We start from the raw sequence: 24,586 nt of genomic DNA on the forward strand, positions 1-24,586 counted from the left end.
ATTGTGGCGGGGCGGCGGCGGCGATGGCGGCCGGTCAAGGCGGCGGTCCTGCGGCCAGCAGCGAGGGAGGCGGCGGCGGGGGCGGCGGGGGCGCGGGCGGGGTCGGGGGCGCGGGCGGGGTCGGGGCGGCCCCTCGTCGTCCTCGTCGCTGCCGCCCCCCGGCCCCTCCTCCCCCGCCCTCCCCCCCGCCGCCCCCGCCGCCCTTCGCCGAGCCCGGCCCGGCCTTCCCGGGGCTGCTGCTGCCGCCGCACCTGACGCTGCCCTACCCGGCCTGGGGCGGCGGGGCCCTCTCGAGCGGGGCCTCCTCCGCCGCGGCCGCCGCCTCCGCCGCCGCCGCCCCCTCGCCGGGCCGCAGCCTGGAGAAGACGCTGGAGGAGGCCGGCAGCTCCGGCCTGCTCTGCCTCAGCGGCAGGAAGCTGCGCGAGTTCTCGGCCGCCGCCGCCTACGACCTCAGCGACACCACGCAGGCCGGTGAGCGGGCGAGGGGGCCCATGGTGCGCGGCGACCCCCAGGTCCCATCGTCCCCTGCCCCCTTTCTGCTGCCCCCAGGCCCATCATCCCCGCCTGCGCCCCCGGGCCCGTCCTCGCCAGTCTGAGCGCTTGGCCGCCTCCCGAGGTCCCATCGTCCCCATCCCCAGTCTCGCCCTGCAGATCCCATCAGTGCCCCTTCCTGCCCTCCCCCACAAGGGCTGTTCCCAGACCCATCATCCCCGCCTATGCCCAGACCTACCCTCCCTGGTCTGAGCCCTCGGCCTCGTCCCATCATCCCCGCCCAGTGACTACCCTGCCCATCCCCAGTCTCGCCCTGCAGATCCCATCAGTGCCCCTTTCTGCCCTCCCCACAAGGGCTGTTCCCAGACCCATCATCCCCTTTACTGCCCGATTCTCTACCAACACCCATCGCCCCATGGGAGCTGCTGTCCAGGCCCCATTATCCCCTGCCTGACTGTATAGACTATGTCCCAGCTCTCTTTAAGGGGGGGCTGGCTGGGGGCTCTTGAGTTGCAGCATTTGTTGACTTCTGGAGTGCTAACTGGCTCCCCATGCAGACCAGCCTCTGGGGAGGAGGGGGCTCGATGGGGGCGGGTTGTGTGGATGGAGAAGAGGGAAGGGGCCAGGGTCTGCAAGACCCGCCCCCCCCAAGCAGTCCCCTAAGGTGACCCCTAACCAAAGTTGCATTGGGATGCCCACGGGGCTGGCATCCTTGTGGGGGGATGCCAGGAGGGTATGGCAGGCAGGGGGGCTGCAAAGTGTACAAGGGGTGGGGGGAAGGACAGTGCTGGCCAGTGCAAGTGAGGAGAGGGCTGGGCTGGGGCTCTGGGCAGGAGATGGACAATGATGCCCTGGGAGATGGGCTGTTGGCAGGTGAGCAGGCAGAAGCGCTCGGGGCAGTTTGGGATACAGGGGAGGGGAGGCAGGTCATGGCAGAAGAGCTGAAAGCAAAGGGAATTGGGGGGGGGAGCGGCTAGTGGATCATGGCAGATTAGGCCAAAGATGGGAGCCTCCGGTCCGTGCCAGTTTAATATAGACGGATATTCTGGCAGGGTGTAGATTGGCTGCGGAGAAACCATTGGGAAAGTGAGGGGAGGTTGGGAAACGGAGGCTACGCAGATCTGCATGCTGGCTTTTAGTAGCCAAAGCCACTTGGTTGTGCTATGCGAGCCTCAGTAGTCGGATAGAAGTGGGAAGGGCCCCTCTTCAGAAATGGAAATTACATTTTTCAGTCCCTCAAAAGATGACGATGCAAAGGAGAGCTTGGTGCTCTGGTGGTTTCTGCTGAGTCCTAATGGGTTCTCTGCGTTAACGCCAGAAAAATTCTGCTCTGAAAAGATGATGGAAAATTAGATTTCTCAACCATGGCAACTTCAAACTATTTGGACTTCAGAATTGATGGTTGGCTGGGGAATTCTGGGAGTTGAAGTCCAGGTAGCTTGGAAGGGCAAGGTTGAGAGACATTGAATTAGATTATGGTTTGCATGATGACTGGTAAGTTTGCTTACTGGTTAAGAGCATAGACCTCTCCAGGCTCAGCGATTGCAACCTCTCTCTGGTCTTGAGAACTAAGTCAAGTCGGACCCCCTTAACTATCCCCGAAGCCCCATGAACCAGATTTGGCCTTACTATTAGGCCTTGCTTAGCTTGAAGCAAAAATCCATTTTCAAAATTCTTCTATCTGTAAATCTAAGACATCATTAATAATGAGCAGAGAAGCTTGGATGACACATAGACGAATTTCCGTTCTGTTTCCGAGCTCTGAAGTTACTTCCTTGGTTCTCTAGTCTGTTTCATTTCTAATCTTAACCTCCTTCCAGAAAAACAGGGGCAGCAAACGTGACACCCTTGGCATGGTTGTCTGAATTCATCATGACTTTATTACTGAGGCATCTCTTTTAAAAGTTTGCTCTGTTTTGTTATTTGGCTCCCTTTGAGACTTCTGTCAGACCGAAAGGTGGAATATACATCTCATAGGAATAAAGGCTGAGAAGGGCTGGCCTGGGGCGTCTGTCCGTTTAAGAGCTCATCCCAGGCATTGCCAGAATGCCTTTTTTTCCTCCCCCGGAAAACGAAACCTTAAAGACCGTTATCCAGCAGAATGCAAAAGCCAAGAGCTGCCACTTATTCTGCCTGCAGATTTATTGTTGCAGGGAGAGGTTCCTTTCCCGTGGGTTCATTTGTTCTACAGGAATAGACTGTGGCTTCCTGAAGGCTCCTTTTGAAAGGACTTTGGAAGGCTGATAATTACAGAGAGGTGAAATTGAATGTTGCAGGCAGTTTCCCCCCTCAGGGCCCAGAGAGCAACGCAGAGGCCCTGCCGGCAGTTGCAGACTGGCTGGGATGAAGGGGTGAGCTGGAGCTGAGTGATGGAGCTGCCCGGTTTATTATGGATATAAAACTCGGGAGGTGGGAGGCATGCCAGGCCCAAGCCAGGCGAATGGCTCTTGAGCAGGTCTCTGGGCCTTCTAGGGCAGTGGCAAGGCTGAGAGTCCTCGCATTGAACGTCAGCCGTTGTTGTCCAGACCAGGGACACTGGGATGGCTTTCAAAATGTCAAGTTTTGCAAAGATTGGTAGAAGGACGTCCAAAGAAAACGTTATAAAGAAATGCCTTCCGCCGTGATTTAACATTGCCGAGTCCTTGGAATCGTGATCTTTAATGGCACGCGAGCTTGCTGAGCACAACCAGCATCTCGGCTCAAACATGCATGTCGATAACATGGGGGTGGAGGGTAGAAGCCCAGGCTGGCTTTCTGCAGAAAGGTGCCTCTCTGGATTGGTGCCAAAGGTGGCATAGTGGATGTTGGCGAAAAGGTTGCAAGGAGCCCTGGGGATTTAAGGATTTCCAGGAGGTGATCAGGTCAGGGCGACAGGTGCCATTTCCTAAATAATTCTGTTAGGGAGACTTTGGGCCCTAATCTCTGCTTGCTCTACGGCATCCTCCTTTTGCATAATCCTTGAAGCTTTTTCACAGATCACAGTAAGCCGAGATTGTCCCTCAAGAGGACGATAGGGCAAAGAAGAATTGGGGCACCTTCCCCCACCATTTTCTTTTTACAGTCAAGAAATAGGCAAGCTTCTCTTTGGGTTCTCTTAAGAGTTTGTCCTGGGGTTCTTGGCCAAAAAAACGAATCCTGGCTTCAAACCTTAGCCAGCAGGAAAGATATTCCTCTTTGTAAATGAATTAATATGTATACATTCAGCTGCATAGCTGAGCATGGGGAAACACACACACACACACACACACACAAGGCCCTTTGTTTTTTCTCAGAGTTGACATAGCTGCTCTTCTGGATATGGATTAAAAATGTTTCTCTCCCCCCGCCCCCTCTTTCTGTTCACTGACAATGGCAGACTTCAGTTGAACCATAGGGGAAAATCCAGCCTGAATTTAGTTTCCTCAAAGCAGAAAGAAGCAACCTTGAATTTAATGTGCACCCGAGGTGTAATTTAGCTGCTTAAGCTCCTTTCACACCCCAGAAGCTTTCCAGCATTATCTGCACTCGGAACAACAATTATTCTCTGTGATTAAAATGTCAGAATTGGGAAATGACACCTGCCACTTTACTCAGGGCGGACAAATTTTGTAAAGTTAGGTGGGATATTTTTGCTTTCAAAGAAAACCATGTCCTGGACTGTTAACCAAAAATGCATTGCAAAAACTGCCGGAAGGGGCCATTGGTGCTGGCCCTCTGGGTTCCCAGCTTTAAGGCCTGACCTGGGAGGGAAGGCGTTGGCCATCTGGGAAAGTGCAGAGTGACGCTTCCTTCCCGCTCCTTCCTGCAGCGAGCGGAGCTTCTCGGATTGTCATGCTTTGCTCGCCAGCATTGCCAGGTTGCATGAGGAACGTGATGGCAGCAGAGCTGTTACTAATGTGGGATCTAGTCTGGAACAAAGGCGAGGGTGGCTTCTCGGGAAAGCAGCTCCCTCCGAAGTGGGCTTTGTGCGCCTGAAAGATGTCAGGGTAGCATCAGAGCCTCAAGAACTTTGCTGATGAACCTGGATGAAAAGGTCTCCATCCCTGTCCTGTGGAGGGGAGGCAGGGCACAAAGATCTGTGGTTGGAAGGGAAACGGAGGGCGGTTCTAGACTTGGGAAGGGCTGGCATCCTGGCCAGTTGACTGCTAGCGAATCTGCGATCTTCGTAACTCTGCAGCTGGTAGGTCAGCCAGGTTTGTGTGTGTGTGTTGTTTAGCCCCAAACGCCTCTTCCCAGAGAAGAAGGGTGAGGGGCTGCTGAACCAAGTCCTGACTGGGAGAAGGCACACCTGGTCGAACTGATGCTGCCTAACCCTAATCTATTGTGGCTGTTTCCCACTAAGTAGCTTTTATTCAGCTGCTTAACAAAGATCATATCAGTGTCACTAATGCTCAGAACTTGGATTGCAGAAATGGCTGTATGTGGAATGTCAGTCTTGCAATGCAAAGCGAGCCAAGCCTTTCCTGATTGACATCAGTAATGTGCATATTGTTTTTCAGATCTAAGCCTGACCATATTAAATAGAACCTCCCCCAAAAAATTTGCATGTGATTTGCAATTTTACACACCCTTATTATGAAGGAGCCCAACTCAGTCCATGTGACTTGTTCCTGAATTTACATGCACATGGCATTGTGCTAAAAGGGGGCAATATCTCCCCCCCCTCCATTAAATGTTTGCACCGAATTATATTATTGCTGGTAGTTTATTTTTAGTTCTTTTTGCTCATCGCTGCAGAAGTACCAAGATTAAACGGATTGCTGGTTCTGATCCTGGTGGCTCATAGGTTTGGCACCATGCAAAGGAATAAATCTGAACTTAATTGGTTGAATGAAAACCCGATCAAGCTAATTAGCCTTGAGCGCTGACAAAGATGTATTCAGATACGCGGAAGCTTGAAGGCCGCCTCTCCAGTGAGAAATGCAGAGTGATGCATGCTGAAGGTTTTTTGTAGAACTGGTGGATCTCGAGTGAAGGATCCAGTTGATCTTTTGATAGCAGCAACAAGATTCTCAGGGCATTTTTTCTTGGAATCTGCTCAAGTCTAGATTTTTGTTCCCCTGATCCCTTAGCTATTACCTCGGTGACAATAAGATGCAGAATTTCAAGAATTAAGGAATATTTTCCTCCAGGTACTTCTACTTCTGACCTGCCATACTTTTGAGAATTGCGGGAAGAAGTCCAGTAGGAGGAGGAGCCCTTCAATCCTTGAAGAATCTGAGAGAGCCCCTTCAGGCAAAGTGGGAAAATACAAATTGTTCTGTTCCTTCTGCCTCTGATTCTGCATAGACTAGAAAGCCCCAGGAAGAGCGGAATGTTTGGCTAGGTGGGGGAACATCCCTTAGCAGCCCTTTTTCCTCAGCTACGTTTCCCTCTTCTCCAAATTTCTCCCTGGCCCCTCAAGGGTGCTGAACCACAATGGCATGCGGTTGAATAGACACCCCTCCCCAGGGATGGGAGGAGAAAGCCAAACTGTGTTTGTGTCCCACAGGAGCCGCCTGGGCTGGGTCCCTGAAGCTGCCCTGACCTCCCCATGAAACAGCCAGCCTTCAGAGACCTGGAGACGATCCTGGGCATTCAGGCTGACTGGACGCGCTCTGTCCTGGGGCCATTGGAGGGCTTCCTTATTCTGAGTAGCAATAAAAAAATACTTAGGGTTGATGTTAATCTAGCCCAAAGGTGGTTTTTGTCCATTCCTTGAAATTATTCTAACTAGAGCAGCTGGAGTCAAGCATGGCCAATAAGCCTTTCCCACCTAAATATCGCAGAGGTGTGTAACTCGTCAAATCGGATAGTATTTCAAGAGGAGGTTTACCAAAGGGTACTTTTATTGCATAAAGTGTGTGTGTGTGTGTGTGTAAGTGAGGTTTCTAGCTCCATACAAGGTTCTTGGTAGGTGAAACAGGGGAAGTAGCTTCCTCTTTTTCCCCCCCTGGCGGAATGAAGACTTTGGGAAGGATTAATCAGCTTCCTGTGCCGGCTGCTGCTGCTGCTGCGCATGTGACAACAAAGGACACAAAGGGATGAAGGCGAAGATTGCCCGCTCGGTGTCTTGTGTCTCTGTCTGTCGTGCTTGGCATTCACGGGAGGGGGGGGCTCTGCCTCTTGCTCCTGCGCCTCACCTTTGTTTGGGGACGCTGAGGAAATCCGAGGGCTCGAAAAGAAAGGCCCGCCTTCCAAAGGCAATATGGCTGTTCCCCAGGCTGGCTTGACGGGACCCCCAGATTGCCGGGAGAGTTTTTCATCATATTATTGTCTGTTCTCTGCCATCCGTGCACACACACACACACACACACACACACACACAGTGTTCAAAAGGTTTTTATTAAAAAGGAAAGAAAAAGATAAGAGGACCCTGACTCAGCCGGAGGAGGCTGATGAGGCTAGGCAGGAACGGTTGGGCTCCACTCAGTTTGAAGGAAGATGGAGGGGCGGAGGCGGCCTTTGCTGGTCAGGAGGGACCAACTTCCACTGGAGGGGAATGGAGGGGTGCTGGGGCAAAGAGTGGATCGTGGTGAATTCTTGTCTTCTGCTCCTAGAAGGGCAGGTCCCGGTGAGCTTCTAGCTCGACCTGCATGTTGGGTTTGGCATCCTAGCAGAAAGTAACCCTTTCCCACTTAAAAGCCTCTAATTCCAACCATAGAATTGTGCAGCTGCCAATGAGCAGTTGGGCGTCGTCGTCTTTGTCTCCTTCAGGTTGAGCCTTGGAAATAACCTCCTCCTCCTCCTCTCCCTTTTCAGATCTTTCCAGGAACAGATTTAGTGAAATCCCTCCAGATGTGTGGCAGTTTGCGCCACTTGAGACCTTGAACCTGTATCACAACTGCATCAAGTCCATTCCCGAAGCCATTAAAAACCTACAGATGTTAACATATCTCAATATCAGGTGGGCGCATTTTCCTTCGCCTGGTTTCTCATCAGGGCGCCTTCTTGCTCAAGACGACTACAAAAATACTTGCTGCTACAGGCAGGCCAGAGATGGTCAGAAGATAAACGTGTATAAGGGAACCTACCTTGGTTCCTGATATTCCTCTTTCACATTAGGAAGTTTGAGATGCAAATGTCATCCCTTCGTATTTCAGTTTCGGTTTCTGGGAGTTCGGTGGATGCTGAAAAAGAACCCAACTTTTCGTCTTGTCTTCTGGTGGGAAAGCAGCTGAGCTGACCACAGAACTAGAGAGCAGCCTTTTTGGTCTCAGTGAAAGGAATGTTGCTCTGTTTTGTGGCTGCTGCTCTCAGATTTATTTTTGGTTTAGAGCACCAGGCCTCCTTTCCCCTTAGGCTGTAAAGGAGGCGCAGAAAGTGAAACGCCCGGGTTCATCCCAGGTTCTAGGCAGCTTAACAGCAGATGACAAATTAGCACCAGAGGAGGAAAAATGAAAAGCAGGAAAAAGAGGATCAGAGAAAAGTGAAGCTGCCCCTCAACTCCACAAAACTTGTTCAGGGAGGAGAGCAGGGCGGGGGGTGGGGGAATGTGGGAAGAATTTGCAAAGCCCTGTTAAAGCCCTGTTAAAATTTAAGCTTTTGCAGAGGTTGCGTATTCTGCTTCCGCGTTTGCACACGAGATGAAACGCATTGCTGTGGAAATACCCCACTTGGATATTGTGATCCACCAGCAGGAATTGTAACCGAAGAGCTGAACGCCGAGACTCTTTCTAAATGGAGCCCAGAGTGGTTCTAATGGCTTCTGCATCTCTTGAACGCAAACAATTGGTAGCTGCCAGATATTAATTAGCCCTCCATGTCTTCCTTCCTCCCTAGCCGAAATCTCCTGTCTACATTGCCAAAATACCTATTTGATCTGCCGCTGAAAGTTTTGGTCGTCAGCAATAATAAGCTGGTGTCGATTCCTGAGGAAATTGGGAAGTTGAAAGACTTAATGGAATTGGTACGTGCCGTTGGCTCTGTCCTTTGTCACCCTGGACACATTTGGCTTCTCTCTTGTTTGTCAACAGATTGAACTGCACCCTAAGTTGCCTAGAACAGTAACGGGCAGGCTTCAAGCTTTCCAGTCTGGTGGCCCCAAGTTCACAAAATCTGGTTGATTTCTTAGCTTTTGTTGAGTCAATGTTTGTTGGTTTGTCTCAGTGTGTCTCTGTCTGTGTCTGTGTTAGAGAGGTGGTGGTGGGGGTATTGAGTTATTTTAACTCCTTGTGAATGCCTAGATATGTCCATACAGGTTTTGGGCAAGTTTTTTGGAAGTGGTTTGCCCTTGTTTTCTTTTAGGGCTGAGAAGGCGTGTCTGGCCCAAAGTCATCCAACTGGCTTCATGCTTAAGGCGTGGCCAAAGCCCGGATCTCTTGATCTCTGGCTACAAGAGAGAGAGGCCTTTTGAAACCTTTTCCCTTTGAAACAAAAACCTGATCTCAGAGACTCCTCCTCCAGGCCTTCCTCTCTTCAAGACGCACCTTCCCTTGGTTAAGCCATTCAGGTCAGGAAATGCTTGTGTAACTTCGGGGTGTTCTGTTCTTTTCCGTTTCCTACCTTAGGACATCAGCTGCAACGAGATCCAGGTCCTTCCCCAGCAGATAGGAAAACTGCACTCCTTAAAAGAACTCAACTTAAGGAGGAACAGTCTCCACATGTTACCCGATGGTAAGCAGTTTTCCATCCTGGGTCTCCAACCTGCGCCACTTTCCTATGGGTGGACTTCCAGAAATCCTCAGCCAGCGTGGCTGACTTGAGGCGTCCTGGGAGTTGAAGCCCACAGGTCCTAAAGTGGCCAAGATGGGAGATCTTTGATTTGGACACACGTCCCGTAATGTCTGAAGGCCGTTCTCTTCCCCCTTTGCAATTAACAGAATTAGGGGAGCTTCCCTTGGTCAAGCTGGACTTCTCTTGTAATAAAGTCACAGAAATCCCCGTCTGCTTCCGGAAACTGCGGCACTTGCAAGTCATCGTCCTGGATAATAATCCAATGCAGATCCCGCCGGCCCAGGTGTGTCGATCCCCCTTTTCTTCCCTTCAGAAGTGCAATGGGGACCTTCAGCTTCATCCTTCCGTGGGTTCTGGGATCCACTGGGTCCCCTCATCTGACGGAAGCCCCTCGTCTACCAGATGCTTCTCAGGGGTTCCGTAGCCGGAGCGGGCCCGGTCTCTCTTTCTGGGGCCCTGGAAGGTTCTTTCTCCTGGAACCCCCAAAGCTCGTGTGCCAAATCCGCTTGTTTCCTAATTCGTCACCTCCCTGCATGAAGGTGATGAGCAGGTTGGGCTGCTCAGCTGTCCAAGGAATAAGTCGGTAGTAGTTTGGGGAGGTTTGCGTGAAGCTGTTGTCAGTCCACACACACACACAGAGCCAGACACACCAAAGGCAGTGGAGGAGTTCCAGAGGTCAACCTAACTGACTCAAATTCCGTTTTGGTTTCTTTGCTGTCTCTTTCCTAACAGATCTGCTTAAAGGGCAGAGTGCACATTTTTAAGTTCCTCAGTGTCCAGGCATGCCTGAGAATGGATAAGAAGCCGGATTCCCTGGATCTGCCTTCCCTGGGGAGAAGGGCCCCTTCCCAGCCGCTCACCGACAGGTAAAGCCGCCTTCCCTTCTCTCAGAAGGCAAAGACGGAGCCTGTTCTGAGTTCCACTCACGCCAGGGACTTCATCCACCGTCCCATTCCTGGCCCTGCAGCCACTGGCTGCGCTCCCCGTTTTCCCTGCCCTGCCTGCCTTCTCTTTTCCCCTGGCGCGTCAGGCAACACTGCTGAGGCAGAGCTGGGTGAGCTTGCTGGGCCTGGGAACAGGAGCTGCATCTCTTCTGTATGGAGGAGAGCAGGCCTCTGCACCGCTTGGTTTCAGCCAGCTGCAGCAGCCCGTCAGTGCATCTAAATCGGTTTAGGCTGCTCAGTCGTGGCCTGGGTCTTCAGCACCTCTGACTGCGGGCCCTGCTTCCCAATCACAGTTTGTTGAAAGGAACCAGGCCAGGCTGGAACCGGGAGCTCCAGTCATCTTCAAAACTGTGGCAGAACACGAGAAAGGGACTCTTTCGGGGCCTTGAACTGACTTACTCTTGTCTGCTAAATCAGTTTAGGGTTGGATCTGAATTGGGTTCCTTGGAGATCGTGAATGGAGTGCAAGGATGTTAGGTCCAGATCAAGGCGAATGGGCCCATAATAAGAGAATGGAGGCCTGTTGCAGCCCAGCCATAGACTCACCTCAGCAGAGCCACGAACTTTAAATATCACTTCAGTGTGGCTTTCCTCATACCCACCAGGCTTGAATGGATCTTGGAATTCTCTTTCCACCCACTTGTATCCAGAACAAGGAGGAGTCTGCCATCTACTGCCCAGCCGACTTCATTATATTTTGAGTCGGAGCGGGAAGAACAGCAGCGCACACTTTCTCTTCAGCAAAGAACTTGGGGGATAGCTCTTTGTTTCCTCCTCTCAATTTCCTGTCTCTGGGAAATTTTTGCTGTTCTTGGAGGAACTACAAATTTCAGCCAGTCTCTTACTACCGTCGCAGGCCAGAACAAGGGAACTGAAAATAGTTTCCTAGTGTTGGTAACCAATGTTCTTCTCCATTACAGCATAGAAGACTTTTACCCCAATAAAAACCACGGCCCAGACTCTGGAATTGGAAGCGATAACGGGGATAAAAGATTATCGACTACGGAAGTAAGTCTGCCCTTTTTTACATTGTAGAAAAAGAGAAGACCTGGGTGTTTTTCGTTCCTTTTCCCCCCTCAGTTTTGGGATGGAGATCTCTCTCTTCTCTCTCCTCTCTCTCTCTCTCTCTCTCTCTCTCTCTCTCTCTCTCTCTCTCTCTCTCTCTCCTTGAACTACCTGATAATTGTCTGATTAAACCACTGCAGCCCGTTTAATTAACATGATGTGTTAGAAGTTACTCTCCGGCACAGTGAAGTTGTATGCGTCAGGCTGTCCTGATCTGGTGGCCTCAAGTGTATTGCGACTTCACAACTCTTAGTTGTGTGTCCCGCTTGCACAGGAATTTCATCCGCAGGTTGCTGGAAAACGCCACATGAACTTAGGCTGCTGATTTGATAGCAAAGGGGAAAAAAGGGGAAGTCAAACGTCCCTGATTTTTTTTTTTTTACTTGTTAGGCACACGAAACTAGATCCAACTGAAGCATTTCTGGATGTGTTGTGAGTTGTGGCAACTATTGACTAACCGAATGAATGTCTGACTTGGATGCTCTGGTCGGGGTCCCAGCGTCACACGGGCCTCGTGCAAAAAAGTGGTGCTGCCATGCGTCTTCCTCAGAAGGGATGAATGCGAAGGGTTTGTGATGTTCTCCCCTGTATTTCCTCAGCCGTCCGACGATGACACCGTCAGCCTCCACTCGCAGGTGTCGGAATCGACAAGGGAGCAGACTCTCCGGAACGACCATCAGTTGCTAGGGAACAAACCCGAGATGCACAAAGGTAACGTCCTCCATCCAGGTGCTTTGGGGGCGGACGTCCACACGTCTCAAAAGTCACAAAGGCTGAGAAGGACCTGCCGCTGATTAGATGCCGATGGAGAGAAAAAGTAATTGAAAAAACATGTGAATGTGCAGAAATGAATAGGTTAACATTAGAAATTAAAGAAAAAGAAGAACCTGAAAGTTACACGGTTTATAAATGGACTTGTTTTATAAATGGCTAGGAAATAAAATTAATTAAAAGAGATTAGACGTATTTATAAAGCAATAGGAGAAATGAGTGTAATAGACATACTGAATATTACTTATAAATATGGGAACGTATTATTATATTGTTATACCGTTAAGAAGAAGAGTATTAGTAATTGTTAAGCACATGAAATATGTACCTAATCGACACACGATTGAAATGGAATGGGTTTATTGCACGTTAAAAAATTAAAAAAAAAAAAATTAAGGAGAAGGACCTGCTTACAGTCTTAGAGACAGAAGCTTTTGTACGTTCAATCTAACCAAATAGATCTCCTTTTCCCTTTTTTTAACCAAATCCCTAGATCCTGATGTGTGTGATTACCTGGATCCCAGCTCAGAAGACGTGGCTGCGTGTGACCAAGGAGAGGCCCAGACTGGATCGTCCGTCTCGTACATTAAGGTAGCCACATCTTAAAAAGCAGTAAGACGAAGGGAATGAGTCGCGGAGACTTTCTGGATCTAAAGTTAAATACAGTGGTTTCTGCACACACACACACCCTTTTTTCCTCTTTCCTCTACCTCCAATGTGCTGTGAAAGGAACGTGGAAAGCCAGCTGAGAAGCCGCAGAAGACGGACCCACGTGAAGATTGGCGTGAGGAGAAGAGGTGGGTCCCTCGCAAACCCGGTGGGGTTTGGGGGTGGTCTACCGGGGACCGTTCACACGTGGGATCTGTTTGGCAGAAGTAGCTAATCTGGGTTTCCCAACCGTGGCAACTTTTAAGATGTGTGGACTTCAACTCCCAGAATTCCCCAGCTAACATTAGCCTAGCTGGCTAGGGAATTCCGGGAGTTGAAGTCCACACATCTTAAAAGCTGCCAAGGTTGGGAAACCTTAAATCTTCTCCAACGAGAAATGATTGATTGATTGATTGATTGATTGATTAGCACCCGGAAAGAAAAGGCGCTGGCAGAAGAAGACGATGATCTGAAGGAGGTGACCGACCTGAGGAAAATTGCAGCTCAGCTTTTGCAGCAGGAGCAGAAGAACAGGTGCGACCCTTATGGCAAGCAGGGGACCTCAGTGAGGGTCTGCCCTGACCCACTGCTTGTGTGGCATCTTAAAAACATGCCCCGTCCAAGTTGGGAAGGAGAAAAGTTAGTTTAGGGCCAATCCGGCTGCTACCAATGGGTCCCCAACCTTGGCCGCTTTGAGACTTGTGGACTTCAACTCCCAGAATTCCTCAGCCAGTTTTGCTGGGAGTTGAAGTCCACAAGTCTTAAAGCGGCCAAGGTTGGAGACCCCTGCTTTAAAATACGCACCTCGGTCCTTTATAACGGTCGCTAAAATGGATCCCGGAAGCCGGTGGCCTTTGCCCTCCCCAAAGAGCTCCGGGCCTCTTCGAAGGATTATCTCCCACAGCTTGGGCGTAAAGACCATTTTTGCCTTCTCTTGCCTTAACCATGTTCCACTCTCGTCTTTCTCTCTTCCACTGACTTTACTAACGGCTCTCCTGTCTCTCTTCACGGCTCCCTTCCTCCACCTTGGGGTACGTGGCACACGAATTCAGACGGAGGCCCTTAAGCTATAGAGCTTCCTTCAGTGAAAGGCTTTTCCAGAGGACCAGGGTGGCAGGACGCGCCTCAAGGTACTTGGGACTCGAGGTACCTGGGGTGGGAGTCCAGCCCATAACAACCCCTTGGGGTGGCAGTTGTGGTGTAACGGGGGAAGATGGAAGAAAAGCTGCAAAGGGCCCTGAACTCCCCCTAAGAAGCCCAGTGGCCACCTTAGAACATGGACTGCTAGGGACCTCAGAGGTCTTCTAGACTAACCTCCTGCTCAAAGCAGGAGACCTTAGGCCAGTGGTGGCTAACCTTTTTGGGCTCCTGTGCCAAAAATTGTGTGCGTGCTGGCGCTCGTGCGCTCACATGCCAGCACCCAGAAGGCAATGTACCCCCTGTGCATGCGTGCACAATCCCCCCCTCCCTCCCTTACCTGCACTGCGCCTCACAGCTGATTTTTGGCTGGTTTGGGGCCTTTTTCAGCCTCCCAGAGGCAAAAAAAAACCCTCTGCAGGCCAAATAGGCCCATTTCGTCACTTCCGGTATTAACAGGAAGTGACCAAACAGGCCTATTCGGGCTGCAGAGGCTTTTTTCAAGCCTCTGGGAGGCCGAAAAAGGCCTCAAACCAGACAAAAATCAGCTGTGAGGCAGGCACATGCGCAGTGAGCTAAGTTTGCCTGACGCTCGTGTGCGGGCACAAACGGCTCTGTGTGCCACCTGGTTCGCCATCGCGGCCAATCCGGTCAAAGGGTTGCCCACTCTATTTTGGAAAACCTTCCCTGGATGGCGCACCCACAACTCCGGGAGGCAAAGTTGTTTGTCTGCCTCCGTCGTAGAAATGGGATTGTCCCCCGCGCGTGGCCCAAAGGCCAGCCTCCGTGGTATGGGCAGGGGCCTCCATTGCACCGTCACGTTCGCCCTCTTCACTTGGGTGACCACATCCCTGTTTGGGGGATTTCCCGCGTAAACCGCACCTTGGGGGAAAAAAGAATACCCACCTCTGAGAGGGATCCTGAGGGATCTGCCACCCAAATTGTGAAGTGTGCTCCTCTCGAATTGTTACCTGGAGACCAGATTCCGGGCCCTTAAGGTAGAGCTCCATGCCGTTTCGGGGCGAAAGAGTCTTGGATGGGGTTTGGAGGAAAGGAGGCTCTTCAGTGATCTACCCGTGGCCATTTCCTGGAGTGGCGGGGGGAGGAACGACCCTGCTAGCCAGCTGGGAAACCCCCTGTCCTCGGTCCTGCAAGACAACATGGAGGACACTCAGCCCTCCTGCCACTCTTCTGCCCTGACTCGGGTGGGATCCGGTTCAGAGGGGGAGCCCCTGTTCGCTTCTCGTCTCTCTCCTCCGCCTTTCCTGTCACCCTCCTGGCTCCAGGCTCTCTTTCCTTGCTCTTCCTTCGCTCGTGACTTTGCTCCTTCTCCAGTCCCTCTCCCAGGCGGTCCCGCAACCTCAGCTGGACAGCTGGACCAGGGCTAAAGGCCAGACTGGGGGGTGGCAGCCCAGCCGGGGTCTCCTCCACGAAGGCTTGCGGGGCCTCAGCTCAGCATAAACCTCCGATCAGATCGGAGCTGAGCCTGTGTGTCCTTCGGGGGCCTTTTTATTGCTTTTAGACTTCTGAATCACTCCACCCCAACAAGCGCAAGAAACCGACCAAAACAGACCGTGGACACAGAAAAAAGGTACGCAGTGCGTGTGTGAAATAGATGGAAATCATTTGTGTGAAAAGATTTTGCAGAGGGGGGCCGAAACCAAAGGGTCTCGGGGGGGGGGCACCGTTACTCTTTGAGAACTGGTCCTGCCGCAGGGAGTCCGGAGCTGTGCAGTTGGTGCAGCCCCCACACCCCTCCCAGAAACCCTTTCGCACCAATTATCTGAATAGGATTTCCCTCTGTTAAAGGAAGCAGGTTTTTACAGGAAAGGGATCGGTCTGTAGGTGGGAAGTTGGGCCCCCGTGGAATTTCCTTCCAGTTTCTCCTCTCCTTTGAGGGCACAATGTTTGCTTCAACGCAACTTAAGAATTCCTTCTGCCTTCACATTTCCAACCCCTTTCTCTGCTCTGGACTGTTTGAGAAAACAATTTGTGTTGCTGCCTCACTCCGTCTGTTCACCCAGAGGAGCAACACCTGTTACATCTTCCAGAAGTTATGTCGGCGAACGTTTAAGATTTTTATAATTCCCCACATCGTTTGTGCTTTTCTTTGGTTTTTTTTTTTTTAAACGAGTCCTACAATTCATAAGTTATTCAGTTATAAATACATATTGGTAGTAGTATTTCATGTCAGATTAGAAATTGTCTGCCCTGGTCTTAGGAAACAGTGAGAAAAGCTGCACATTTTGAGTGAAGAGCCGCATATATTTAACAAAGGAAGAAAGAGATGTTTTTTTTTTTTTAAGCTAACAACTTTGTGTTTTGTTATGTTTTATGTTTTTCTGCAGCCTTTCTGCAGATGAAGCAAATTCTCCGTCTTCCCCCTGCAGCTGGCAGGTAACGCAGAGACGAGAAAGCATTAGATGAGATTAGATGAGTTGGAAGGGACCTTGTAGGTCATCTAGTCCAACCCCCCGCCCAAGCAGGGGACCCTACACCATTTCTGACAAATGGCAGTCCAATCTCTTCTTGAAATCCCGCATCTCCCCCTGGGCAGCCATAACATTTGATTGCAAATGTTTCTTCGCTACCATGTTTGATCGCTCTTTATAGATTTGGTTGCAAATGAGCTGCCTACACTGGTTGAAAGTGCACCCGGCACCAGATAATTGGGTGGGATTCCTTTGCGCCATCTGTTGTGCAGTGTGGTAGTTGTGGCCGATTGTGTGACGTTCCACCATTGTGGAGCATTTGAACGACTACTCCCCCCCCCCCCCCTCCAAATTCTGATCAGCTTGCTGTGAGGGAAGCTTGGACAACGTTAATAACGTTGGATGAAGAAATGCAGCCTAAACACTTCGTGGTTTGCTTTCTTTTGCTGGACATGCTTATGCATTTTCCCCTCGTCCATTTAGTGCTCCGGGAGAAAACAACAGTTGTCCTGTCCCAGCAGTGAGATCTGCAGCGGAATCAGATTTGCCTCAAGAGCCATACGCCCTTTTGTGGCGTTTGTGGACTTTCAATACAAACCCATTGCGCAGTGTAGTGTTTAGTAAGCAGGTGAATTCACGAATTGCATCAACATTTATCAGCGAATAGGTAGATCAATAGATGGAAGAATACGTCACCTAGTTGACTAGTTTTTTCTTGTTAATGTCAGTACTTCGATTGAATAATAAAATGAAGCCTAATGAAGCCTTGCCAACCCTATAACCCTTGTCAGTGTAAATGCTGATCGGTTCGTGCACGTGGTTTTATTCCACTTTCCACTCTTTGCAAGGGCCGCTCCTCTTCTTGATTGGAAGTGAAAGCTCTTAATTGCTCTGAGCAATAAGTTTGACCGAGAACCTGAGTGAACACCAGGCATGCAAGATCTCCGTGACTCGCCTGCCTTCTGAATTTTATTTATTTGTTGATTGCCTTGATGGCAAAAAGAAAAGCTGGAAGGCTAGTTTAGGGAAAGCGTTGCTCGTTTCATTGGAGGTTTGGGGCGATCCTGATCAACTTAACAGATTCGAAGCCTTACAGGTTGCTTTCTCTCCGCAGTCTCTGGAAAGCCAGAAGGGCCACCCGGACGGCCCCAGCTGGCCAGATGTGCAGCCGGTAATCTGGCAGAACGAGGAGAGGCGGCGAAGCAAGCAGATCAGGAGGGAGTATTTCAAAGTAAGCCCCTTCCCCCCACCCCTTTTTTTCTCCTCTGCCTGCCAACTAGCCTAATACCAGTCTAAGAAAATAAAACCTTTTCTGAAAGTGTCAGAAACCCCTAAAAGCGACTTAAGTCATGTTTGCGATCATTTTTCTTGGGAGGAAAAATTAACAAGAATAAAAACTTTTAAAAGAAAAAGAAAATTGGTGAGAAAAGAATAGAGAAGAGAAAGAGAAGAAAAGACAATTTTTTAAAAATGGCCTCCAGTGTTCTTTACAGCAATTATAAATGCGTTTGAATTTTTATCTCCTCGCTTTTGAGTTTAGATCAAAACCGCCTTGCTCCCATAATCAAACCCACAAATCACATACTGTACATATATATTTTTTTGCCCTTTTCAGTCCATAAAAGGTTTCCACCTCCTGCCTTTTAAAACGCCTGTAAGCAACATTGTTTTTCCGCCTTGAACAGCAAGCTCAGTTACACCTGATAAACTGAAACAGGTTTAAAAAATCTATCTGGCAGGTATTTTGTCATGCAAGCCAGGCCTTGATGGAATCGAAGGTGGTTTCCAAACATTATTGTAAAATGGGAAGCGCCTGAAAATGTTCCACGGGTGGCATTCATGTACACTGAATGATCAGATCGATCTCTGTCATACAGAATAACGCACACAATGGAAATGGATCTAGGGGGAGGCTGGAGGGATAATAGTTGGTGAGCATCGTTCCTTTTTGACTGAGAGACCTGGGTGAAAGGAAGCCAGGGAAGAATTCACCTGATCTCTGGCTCAAGAACGTTCTTCTTGGGGGTCAGAGAAGGCCTGGGGTTTAACAAAGAATATGTTTTTTACAGGGGTAACAAAAATAGGGCCTCTCTGGCCAGGCCCCGTGGGAACGTTGGCACTCACAGCCACAGGGCCTTGAGAGAGTGAGTGGTTGGGGAGCCTGGCTGAAGCCTTTTACATCTGCAAGTCCTCTGCATAAGGATTTAAATAGAGGAGCAGAGTTGGAAGGGACCTTTGGAGGTCATCTAGTCCAACCCCCCCGCCCAAGCACTCTTTCTGTCAAATGGCAGTCCGGTCTCTTCTCCCATAAGGGACAGAGAGCTTGTTATAGTGGGGTCTGCAAAGCCAGAAACTAAGGGGGCCTGCTAGGTAGGGAATACATTATTTGGAAGAGCAGCAGAGTTAATCCTCAAGGAAAGGCACCTAGGACCATTATGGGAATATACACCGATATAAACATTTCTCTGGAGAGAGAGAGCTTGTCGGTCATGCAGTTCCTCCTCTGGTAAACCAAATCCAGTTCCTTATGCTGGTTACTGAGCCTAAGTGTTGCACGTGGCCTCCTGACCAGCATTTTAAGCCCCCAAGGGAGCGCCCTGGCACAAGGCCAGCCTAGCCCCGGGTCTCTCTCTCTCTCTCTCTCTCTCTCTCGGAGTGGATTGGTGATGTGGCGAGAGGAGGAAGCAGAGAGTCGAAGTGATTAAACACACACAAACACGCTTCCCAATCTCTTTTTCAGTACAAGTCTTCGCGGAAGAACTCCAGTGGAAATGAAAACGATGAGGTAAGGGAGGAGTGGAAGAGAAAACGGAACTGAACGGTGGTAATCAAGGATTCCGTAACACCGTCCTTTGCATTGTCCTCCCGATGCTCACAGGCCAAGGTGTTTCCCTCCCCACTTGAAGCAATAACGCCTGAGCATAATTTACACCGACAAAGCCCACGAGTTCAATATGGCTTAGAGCCGCTTGGTCACCTCATGGACGCCTCGAGGCTGCTGAATATCTCCCTTGGCCTGGCTAGGAACCGGTCTTAAATATTGCCTGGATTCGTACAGCGCCCTGCCCTGCTTTCAACGTTGGGTTTCTATGAAATCGGTGCCACCCTGAGATCTGCTGTAGATTGTACACACTTTAATAAACAACCAGGCATCGAAATAAGGAAGATCTCCTCTGCTGCAAGAAATGTAGATGTTATTATTTCCCAGAAATAACCTGGGAGAGGTTTAAGGAGGGTCAGGGAGGAACTGATCTCACAGTTTGAAAAAGGGCTTAAGGAGGGAAGAAGCTGCTCGTCGTGTAAGGAAGTACAAGCAACCGGGTAGGTGTTGGGCCAGCAAAGTTGATGTTGCAAGGGCTGTCTATAGAGCAGGGTCTCCAACCTTGGCCCCTTTGAGGCTTGAGGACTTCAGCTCCCAGAGTTCCTCAGCCAGCTTTGCTGGCTGAGGAACTCTGGGAGTTGAAGTCCACAAGCCTCAAAGGGGCCAAGGTTGGAGACCCCTGGTCTGTAGGCTGTGACATCAGAAAAACAGAGAAGCATCTCCATGTGTTTAGCCCTGTGTCTCTGTTTGGCAGAATACGTGTTTGTACACATGCACATGTTACGTGTTGCCTGACCAAAACTTTTCATGTTCAAAGCATTTCATTTTACAAACGTCCACTTTTTTTTTTTTTTTTGTTTTGTAGCAAGACAGTGATCATGCTAATGTGTCTCCACAGTCTCCCGTGTCATCCGAGGTACAAGTCTCTCTGTCTGTCTGTCTGTCTGTCTCTGTGTATTTCTGTCCGCGTACCACGAAGTGGATTTTAACCATGACGTGCCGTTTGGGTGTAAATGGGCGTTGCCCGAAGAGTGGAAGCTCCCTCCCAAGAGCGACATATGGGGCAGGGCCCGCGACGTATGTTTGGAAGAAGAAGAAGAAGAAAAGTTTCGGAACTCTTCCCATCCGCTAAGAAACGTGTTATCGAAGGGCTTTTGGGGGGATCTTTCTCGGGAATGTCTCCCCTCCCTGAAGCTTTGAAGTCCTAGCGCTAGATTGGACTTTTATAAGCGCCGAGTGCCCCTTTTTCAGGAATTCCCCACGCTATGGCCAAAGGGCCGTGGGCATCCAGGCTCATTTTGTCCAGACTGGGAAAACGGCAAAATACCTTCTCTGCATAGAGATTTTCCAGCTGAGGCCGAAGCCCCTGGATTCTTGACCCTTGCATGCCTCGGGGTGCCCCCTGAGGCCATCTAACCGCTCTGCTTCTCCTCCCTCCTTTCAAGGATTATGACCGGGCAGATGGGAGTCCTCATGGCCCTTTTGGACTGAAGCCCCGATCAGGTGAGGAATGTCATTAATCAGAGTAGATCTGGAAGGGGGACCTTGGAGGTCTTCTAGTCCAGCCTCTGCTCAAGCAGGAGACGCTACCCCATTTCAGACAGGTGGCTGTCCTGTCTCTTCTTAAAAGCCTCCGGTGATGGAGCGCCCACAACCTCTGGAGGCAACTTCTGTTCCGTTGGTTAATTGTCCTCCCTGTTTGGAAGTCTCTCTTCAGTTCCAGGTTGCTTCTCTCCTTGATCAGTTTCCACCTGTTGCTTCTTGTCCTGCCTTCAGGGGTTGACCCCCTCCTCTTCTTTGTGGCAGCCCCTCAAATCCTGGAAGACTGCTATCCTGACCCCCAGGCCTTCTTTCCTTTAGACTAGCCAAACCCAAATCCCGCAGCCGTTCTTCACATGTTTTACTCTGCAGGCCTTGCGGGGAGGGTGGGGGGCGGTGTTAGAAAAGAGGTTGCTTAGAATACGTTGGGGGTTGGATTAGAGACAGAGGTTGAGTTTAGAAGAAGGGGAGGACTATGAAGTGACGGGCAGAGGGTGCAAAGGAAGAGAAGACACAAGCGGCTGCATTGCCAGCTGTGCCAGGGCATTGCAGGGCCAGTCCTTTGGTTGCGGAGACCCTGCACTGTAGCCCCCACCACCTGATCGTGGAGACACCCCCTTGGGATGCTGCGGGATCTTGGGCTGCCATTACTGGGTCAAGGGAGTTGGGCTAGTATGGGATGGGTGGCCTAAATCTCCTCCCGCTGGAAATTTTCTCTCCCACACCGAACGAGAGCCGTTCGTTCCCACACAAGGAGAATGTGTTTTATCGATTAGAACACCTGTTTCTGTACAAATTCTGCACAAACTCTGCCCTGGTTTTTTTTATATGCAACCTTCCCCTCTGACGGACAGACACACACCCTCTTGCGTGACGAACGCCATTGTCGTATAACCCAGAAGCAGTTTTAGTTTATTGGATTTGAGAGGGAGGCGCGCGCAAGTGGCATCGTGCGCCAGCCGTTCCCTGCAGCGTTTCCAATGGCCTGCTTCCCTTTTTTCCAGCGTTTGGGCGTTCTCGTCAGGACTACAGCACCGTGGACCCTGGATTTACCATGAGGAGGAAAATGGAACACCTGCGGGAAGAAAGGGAACAGATCAAACAGCTGCGCAGTGTAATTTGCCTTTCATGCGGGGCTCTACAACCATGGCAACTTGTGTGTCAGTTCATCAAACATTCCTAAGCCTCTTTTAGTAGTTGCCATAAAAAGAGGAAGGAAAGCTGGGAGAGCAATGCAGCAGTTGAAAGAGAAAGTACATTCCAACTCTTCTCTTTAAAAGATTGTAACTAAACTACCAGAGCTTTTGCCCGGGAATATATTCAATTGGAGAATGATTGATGACACCCAGCCCGTGAATGGGCTCAGTTGGAGAATCTGATTTATGACACATCCGGGAGGAGGGGGGGAAACGGGGACATGGGACTGCCAGAGTTGGCTTCACACAGGGCAGTGCCAGTATGTCGCCGCTAATGAATCCTTGGAAGTTTTTTGAAGTTTGGCTCGAGGATCATGATTTAATTAGGGCGATTGCTGGAATCCTGACATTGTGGACTTAAAGTTGCCGTGGTTGGAGTCTCCTCCTTTAATGGGAGGGCTGCTGGTGCCTTTCCAGGGAGAGCTGCTGGCCTTTGACCCTGAGTGTGTCTCCTTCTCCCTAGAACCTGGAGTCGCGGTTGAAGGTCAGCTTGCCCGAGGATATCGGAGCCGCTCTCATGGATGGGGTGGTTCTCTGCCACCTGGCCAACCACATCAGGCCACGCTCGGTGGCCAGCATACACGTCCCATCACCAGCTGTGGTGAGTGAGCCGCGCGCATTGCCTCCCCTGGAGAAAACCTCCCTTAATCTTAGGACTAGGGCAGGGGTCCCCAACCGCGGCCCCTTTGAGACATGTGGACTTCAACTCCCAGAATTCCTCAGCCAGCCGTGCCTGTTTCTTTTCCTCTTCTCCTCTCCAAGGAGAGGAGGAGAGTGCGGAGGAAGGGATCGCAAGAGAGTGGGCTCTGCTGGCTGAGGAATTCTGGGGGTTGAAGTCCACATGTCTCAAAGGGGCCACGGTTGGAGACCTCTGGACTAGACCGGCGATAGTTTCCTTCTGCTGCTCCTTGCCTGGGTTGTTTCCCTTGACGCTTCTGCCTCTTTTTTCTCCCTCTCTCTCTCAACAGCCTAAGCTCAGTATGGCAAAATGCCGAAGAAACGTTGAAAATTTCCTGGATGCTTGCAAAAAACTGGGCGTGGCACAGGTAAATTGCGGAGGTGCTCAGCGACGCCAGTTGCAGGGGAGGCTGTTCTCTTCATGCAAGCGGTCCTCCGTGACCTCCCCAGATTTCCGTGGCGAAGTGAGACGCATGTTAAGCGCCTTTTGCCCCGTTTTTGCAACCTTTCTTGCCACAGCTGCGAATCAGTGCAGCGGTTCAGTTAGGGACCCCGTTGTTAAGCGAAACCGGCTTCCCCGCTGACTTTGCTTGTCTGGAGGTCGCAAAAGGTCCCCACTAGACACCCCCCCCCCAAAAAAAGAGTAGTGCTCCTCCTCCTCCTCCTCCTCCGGCTGGGGAATTCTGGGGGTTGAAGTCCTCCGGGCTGAAAGAAGTTGCCCCGGTTGGAGAGCCCTCGGGTCCTGGGAAGTCCATCCGTCCTTGGGGCCCCCTTGGCCTTGGCAGGAAAGGAAGGTCTTCCCCCGTCACCGGCCTGGATTTGGGTTTGTTCCGAAGGGGAACCTGAACCTCTCTTCCTTTTGCAGGAAAGGCTCTGCTTGCCCCATCACATTTTGGAAGAGAGAGGACTGGTCAAAGTTGGACTCACTGTCCAGGCCCTGCTGGAGATCCCTTCCTCCAGAGCTTCCCAGCTCTCCTGCCTGTAGTGGGGCTCCTGCGGAAGAAGCTGGCGGAGCCACCCCAGGCCTTTCTGCTCCAAGCCATCCGCCCTCAGGGCTGCCCCTGGGTTGCGTGTTGGGAACCGGGGTGTCAGCTGACAATTCCCTGGGAGCATGGAAAATATATATATATATATATCTCCTATTTTCTTTTTTACCACGAGAGCCATAAAGAGATTTCGAGGCCATCAGATTCTCTTTCCAGGTAGAGCCTGTCCTGCGTTTGGCTCTCAGCCACCTGTCAAGCCTCCTCCTCCTCCTCCTCCCCTTTTTTTAATGGACTTTTTGAAAGAAGGGTTTGACTGCATCCAAATTCCTCTTCGGTCTGGCAGCACACCTCGAAGGAGGAAACGCAGGCGCTTCGACAAAGGCTTATGGTGGGGCAGGCTTTTCAGTGGCATTTTCCTTTCCAGGGATGTTATGGAGCGAGGCAGCTCCTAAAATGGCATTTGCATTAGAAGTTTCAACAGGCATCAAAGTTTCCATGTATGCTTGCAAAATAAACAGAAATCACTCCAGCGCAGTAGAAAATCTGGACGAGCATCACGGAAAACAGTTTGACCAGTTCTGAGAAGATTTGCAGCCTTCATTTCTGGCACTTCTTACCGATGTACCATTTCCAATATTTTAGTTGGGTGTATGCTGGCGATGACAGAGTCGTATACAATATAAAGGACAAATTGTGTGGTTTTTCTTCCCTCCCCCAGTATTCTAGATTGGTGCCAAAATATTTTTCAGTTGTACTGTAGATTGTTTACCTGTGAAGTGCCTGTGTAATAACTCTTTTCCTAGTCTTAAAACATTTTTGCAGTTTCTTTACGTCTCAATAGATGCAATGCGTATTTTTAAATATTAGGTTTTTTTGTAAGATTGGTAATACGTGAAGTTTAAAGGACTAACATCTGAATGTTGGATGTTCTTCAGTTTGCACACTTTGAATTTAATAAGTTTGGTTTTTAGAAAAAAAAATGTAAATATGCTTTTATTTATCATATTTAATTTGATATGTAATCATTTTTAATGTATTTGTTGGTCAGTGGATGTTTGAAAAATTATTTTCCTCGTCTGGGATAAATAATGACGTGTAGGGTTTTTAATGGAGAATCCTACAAAAAGAGTGTTAGTTAAAAACTTTTCAGTAAAACTGCCAAAAAAAGAAAAAGTTTTTTTAAAGGAAAAAATAATAATCTCAGGTTTATATTGCGATAGCCAGGATTTCATTGCTCGCTCCC

At 50.1% G+C, this 24,586-nt stretch overlaps 1 protein-coding gene across 6 annotated transcripts; it reads left to right on the plus strand.

Moving 5' to 3' along the window:
- Positions 1 to 14: 14 nt before the first annotated feature.
- Positions 15 to 24,516, plus strand: LRCH2 (leucine rich repeats and calponin homology domain containing 2). Of its 6 annotated transcripts, XM_087972274.1 has the most exons (22): positions 15 to 471; positions 7,213 to 7,357; positions 8,233 to 8,359; positions 8,961 to 9,066; positions 9,273 to 9,409; positions 9,859 to 9,992; positions 10,991 to 11,078; positions 11,735 to 11,846; positions 12,400 to 12,497; positions 12,636 to 12,703; positions 12,984 to 13,088; positions 13,607 to 13,684; positions 15,214 to 15,282; positions 16,040 to 16,088; positions 17,238 to 17,354; positions 18,864 to 18,908; positions 19,810 to 19,860; positions 20,390 to 20,447; positions 21,488 to 21,597; positions 22,143 to 22,280; positions 22,648 to 22,725; positions 23,223 to 24,516. In XM_087972274.1, exons 1-22 carry the CDS (start codon positions 24 to 26, stop codon positions 23,340 to 23,342), a joined length of 2,481 nt encoding a protein of 826 aa, XP_087828400.1. In that variant the 5' UTR covers positions 15 to 23; the 3' UTR covers positions 23,343 to 24,516. The 6 variants fall into 6 exon arrangements, with proteins under 6 accessions (XP_087828400.1, XP_087828401.1, XP_087828402.1 ...); XM_087972275.1 differs by lacking the exon at positions 19,810 to 19,860 and having other exon boundaries at positions 341 to 471; XM_087972276.1 differs by lacking the exon at positions 13,607 to 13,684 and having other exon boundaries at positions 341 to 471.
- The last annotated feature ends 70 nt before the right edge of the window (positions 24,517 to 24,586 follow it).

Source organism: Notechis scutatus, chromosome 10 (assembly GCF_049901735.1).
Source record: "Notechis scutatus isolate UNSWTSFEM ecotype Mainland chromosome 10, rNotScu1.2, whole genome shotgun sequence".
Lineage (NCBI taxonomy): Eukaryota > Metazoa > Chordata > Lepidosauria > Squamata > Elapidae > Notechis > Notechis scutatus.

Coding starts and splice junctions, on each gene's coding strand:
- LRCH2 (XM_087972274.1), top strand. CDS start 24: ATGGCGGCCGGTCAAGGCGGCGGTCCTGCGGCCAGCAGCGAGGGAGGC. Junction 13,685..15,213: donor GTGGCAGGACGCGCCTCAAG/GTACTTGGGACT, acceptor TATTGCTTTTAG/ACTTCTGAATCACTCCACCC. Junction 22,726..23,222: donor AAAAACTGGGCGTGGCACAG/GTAAATTGCGGA, acceptor TTCCTTTTGCAG/GAAAGGCTCTGCTTGCCCCA.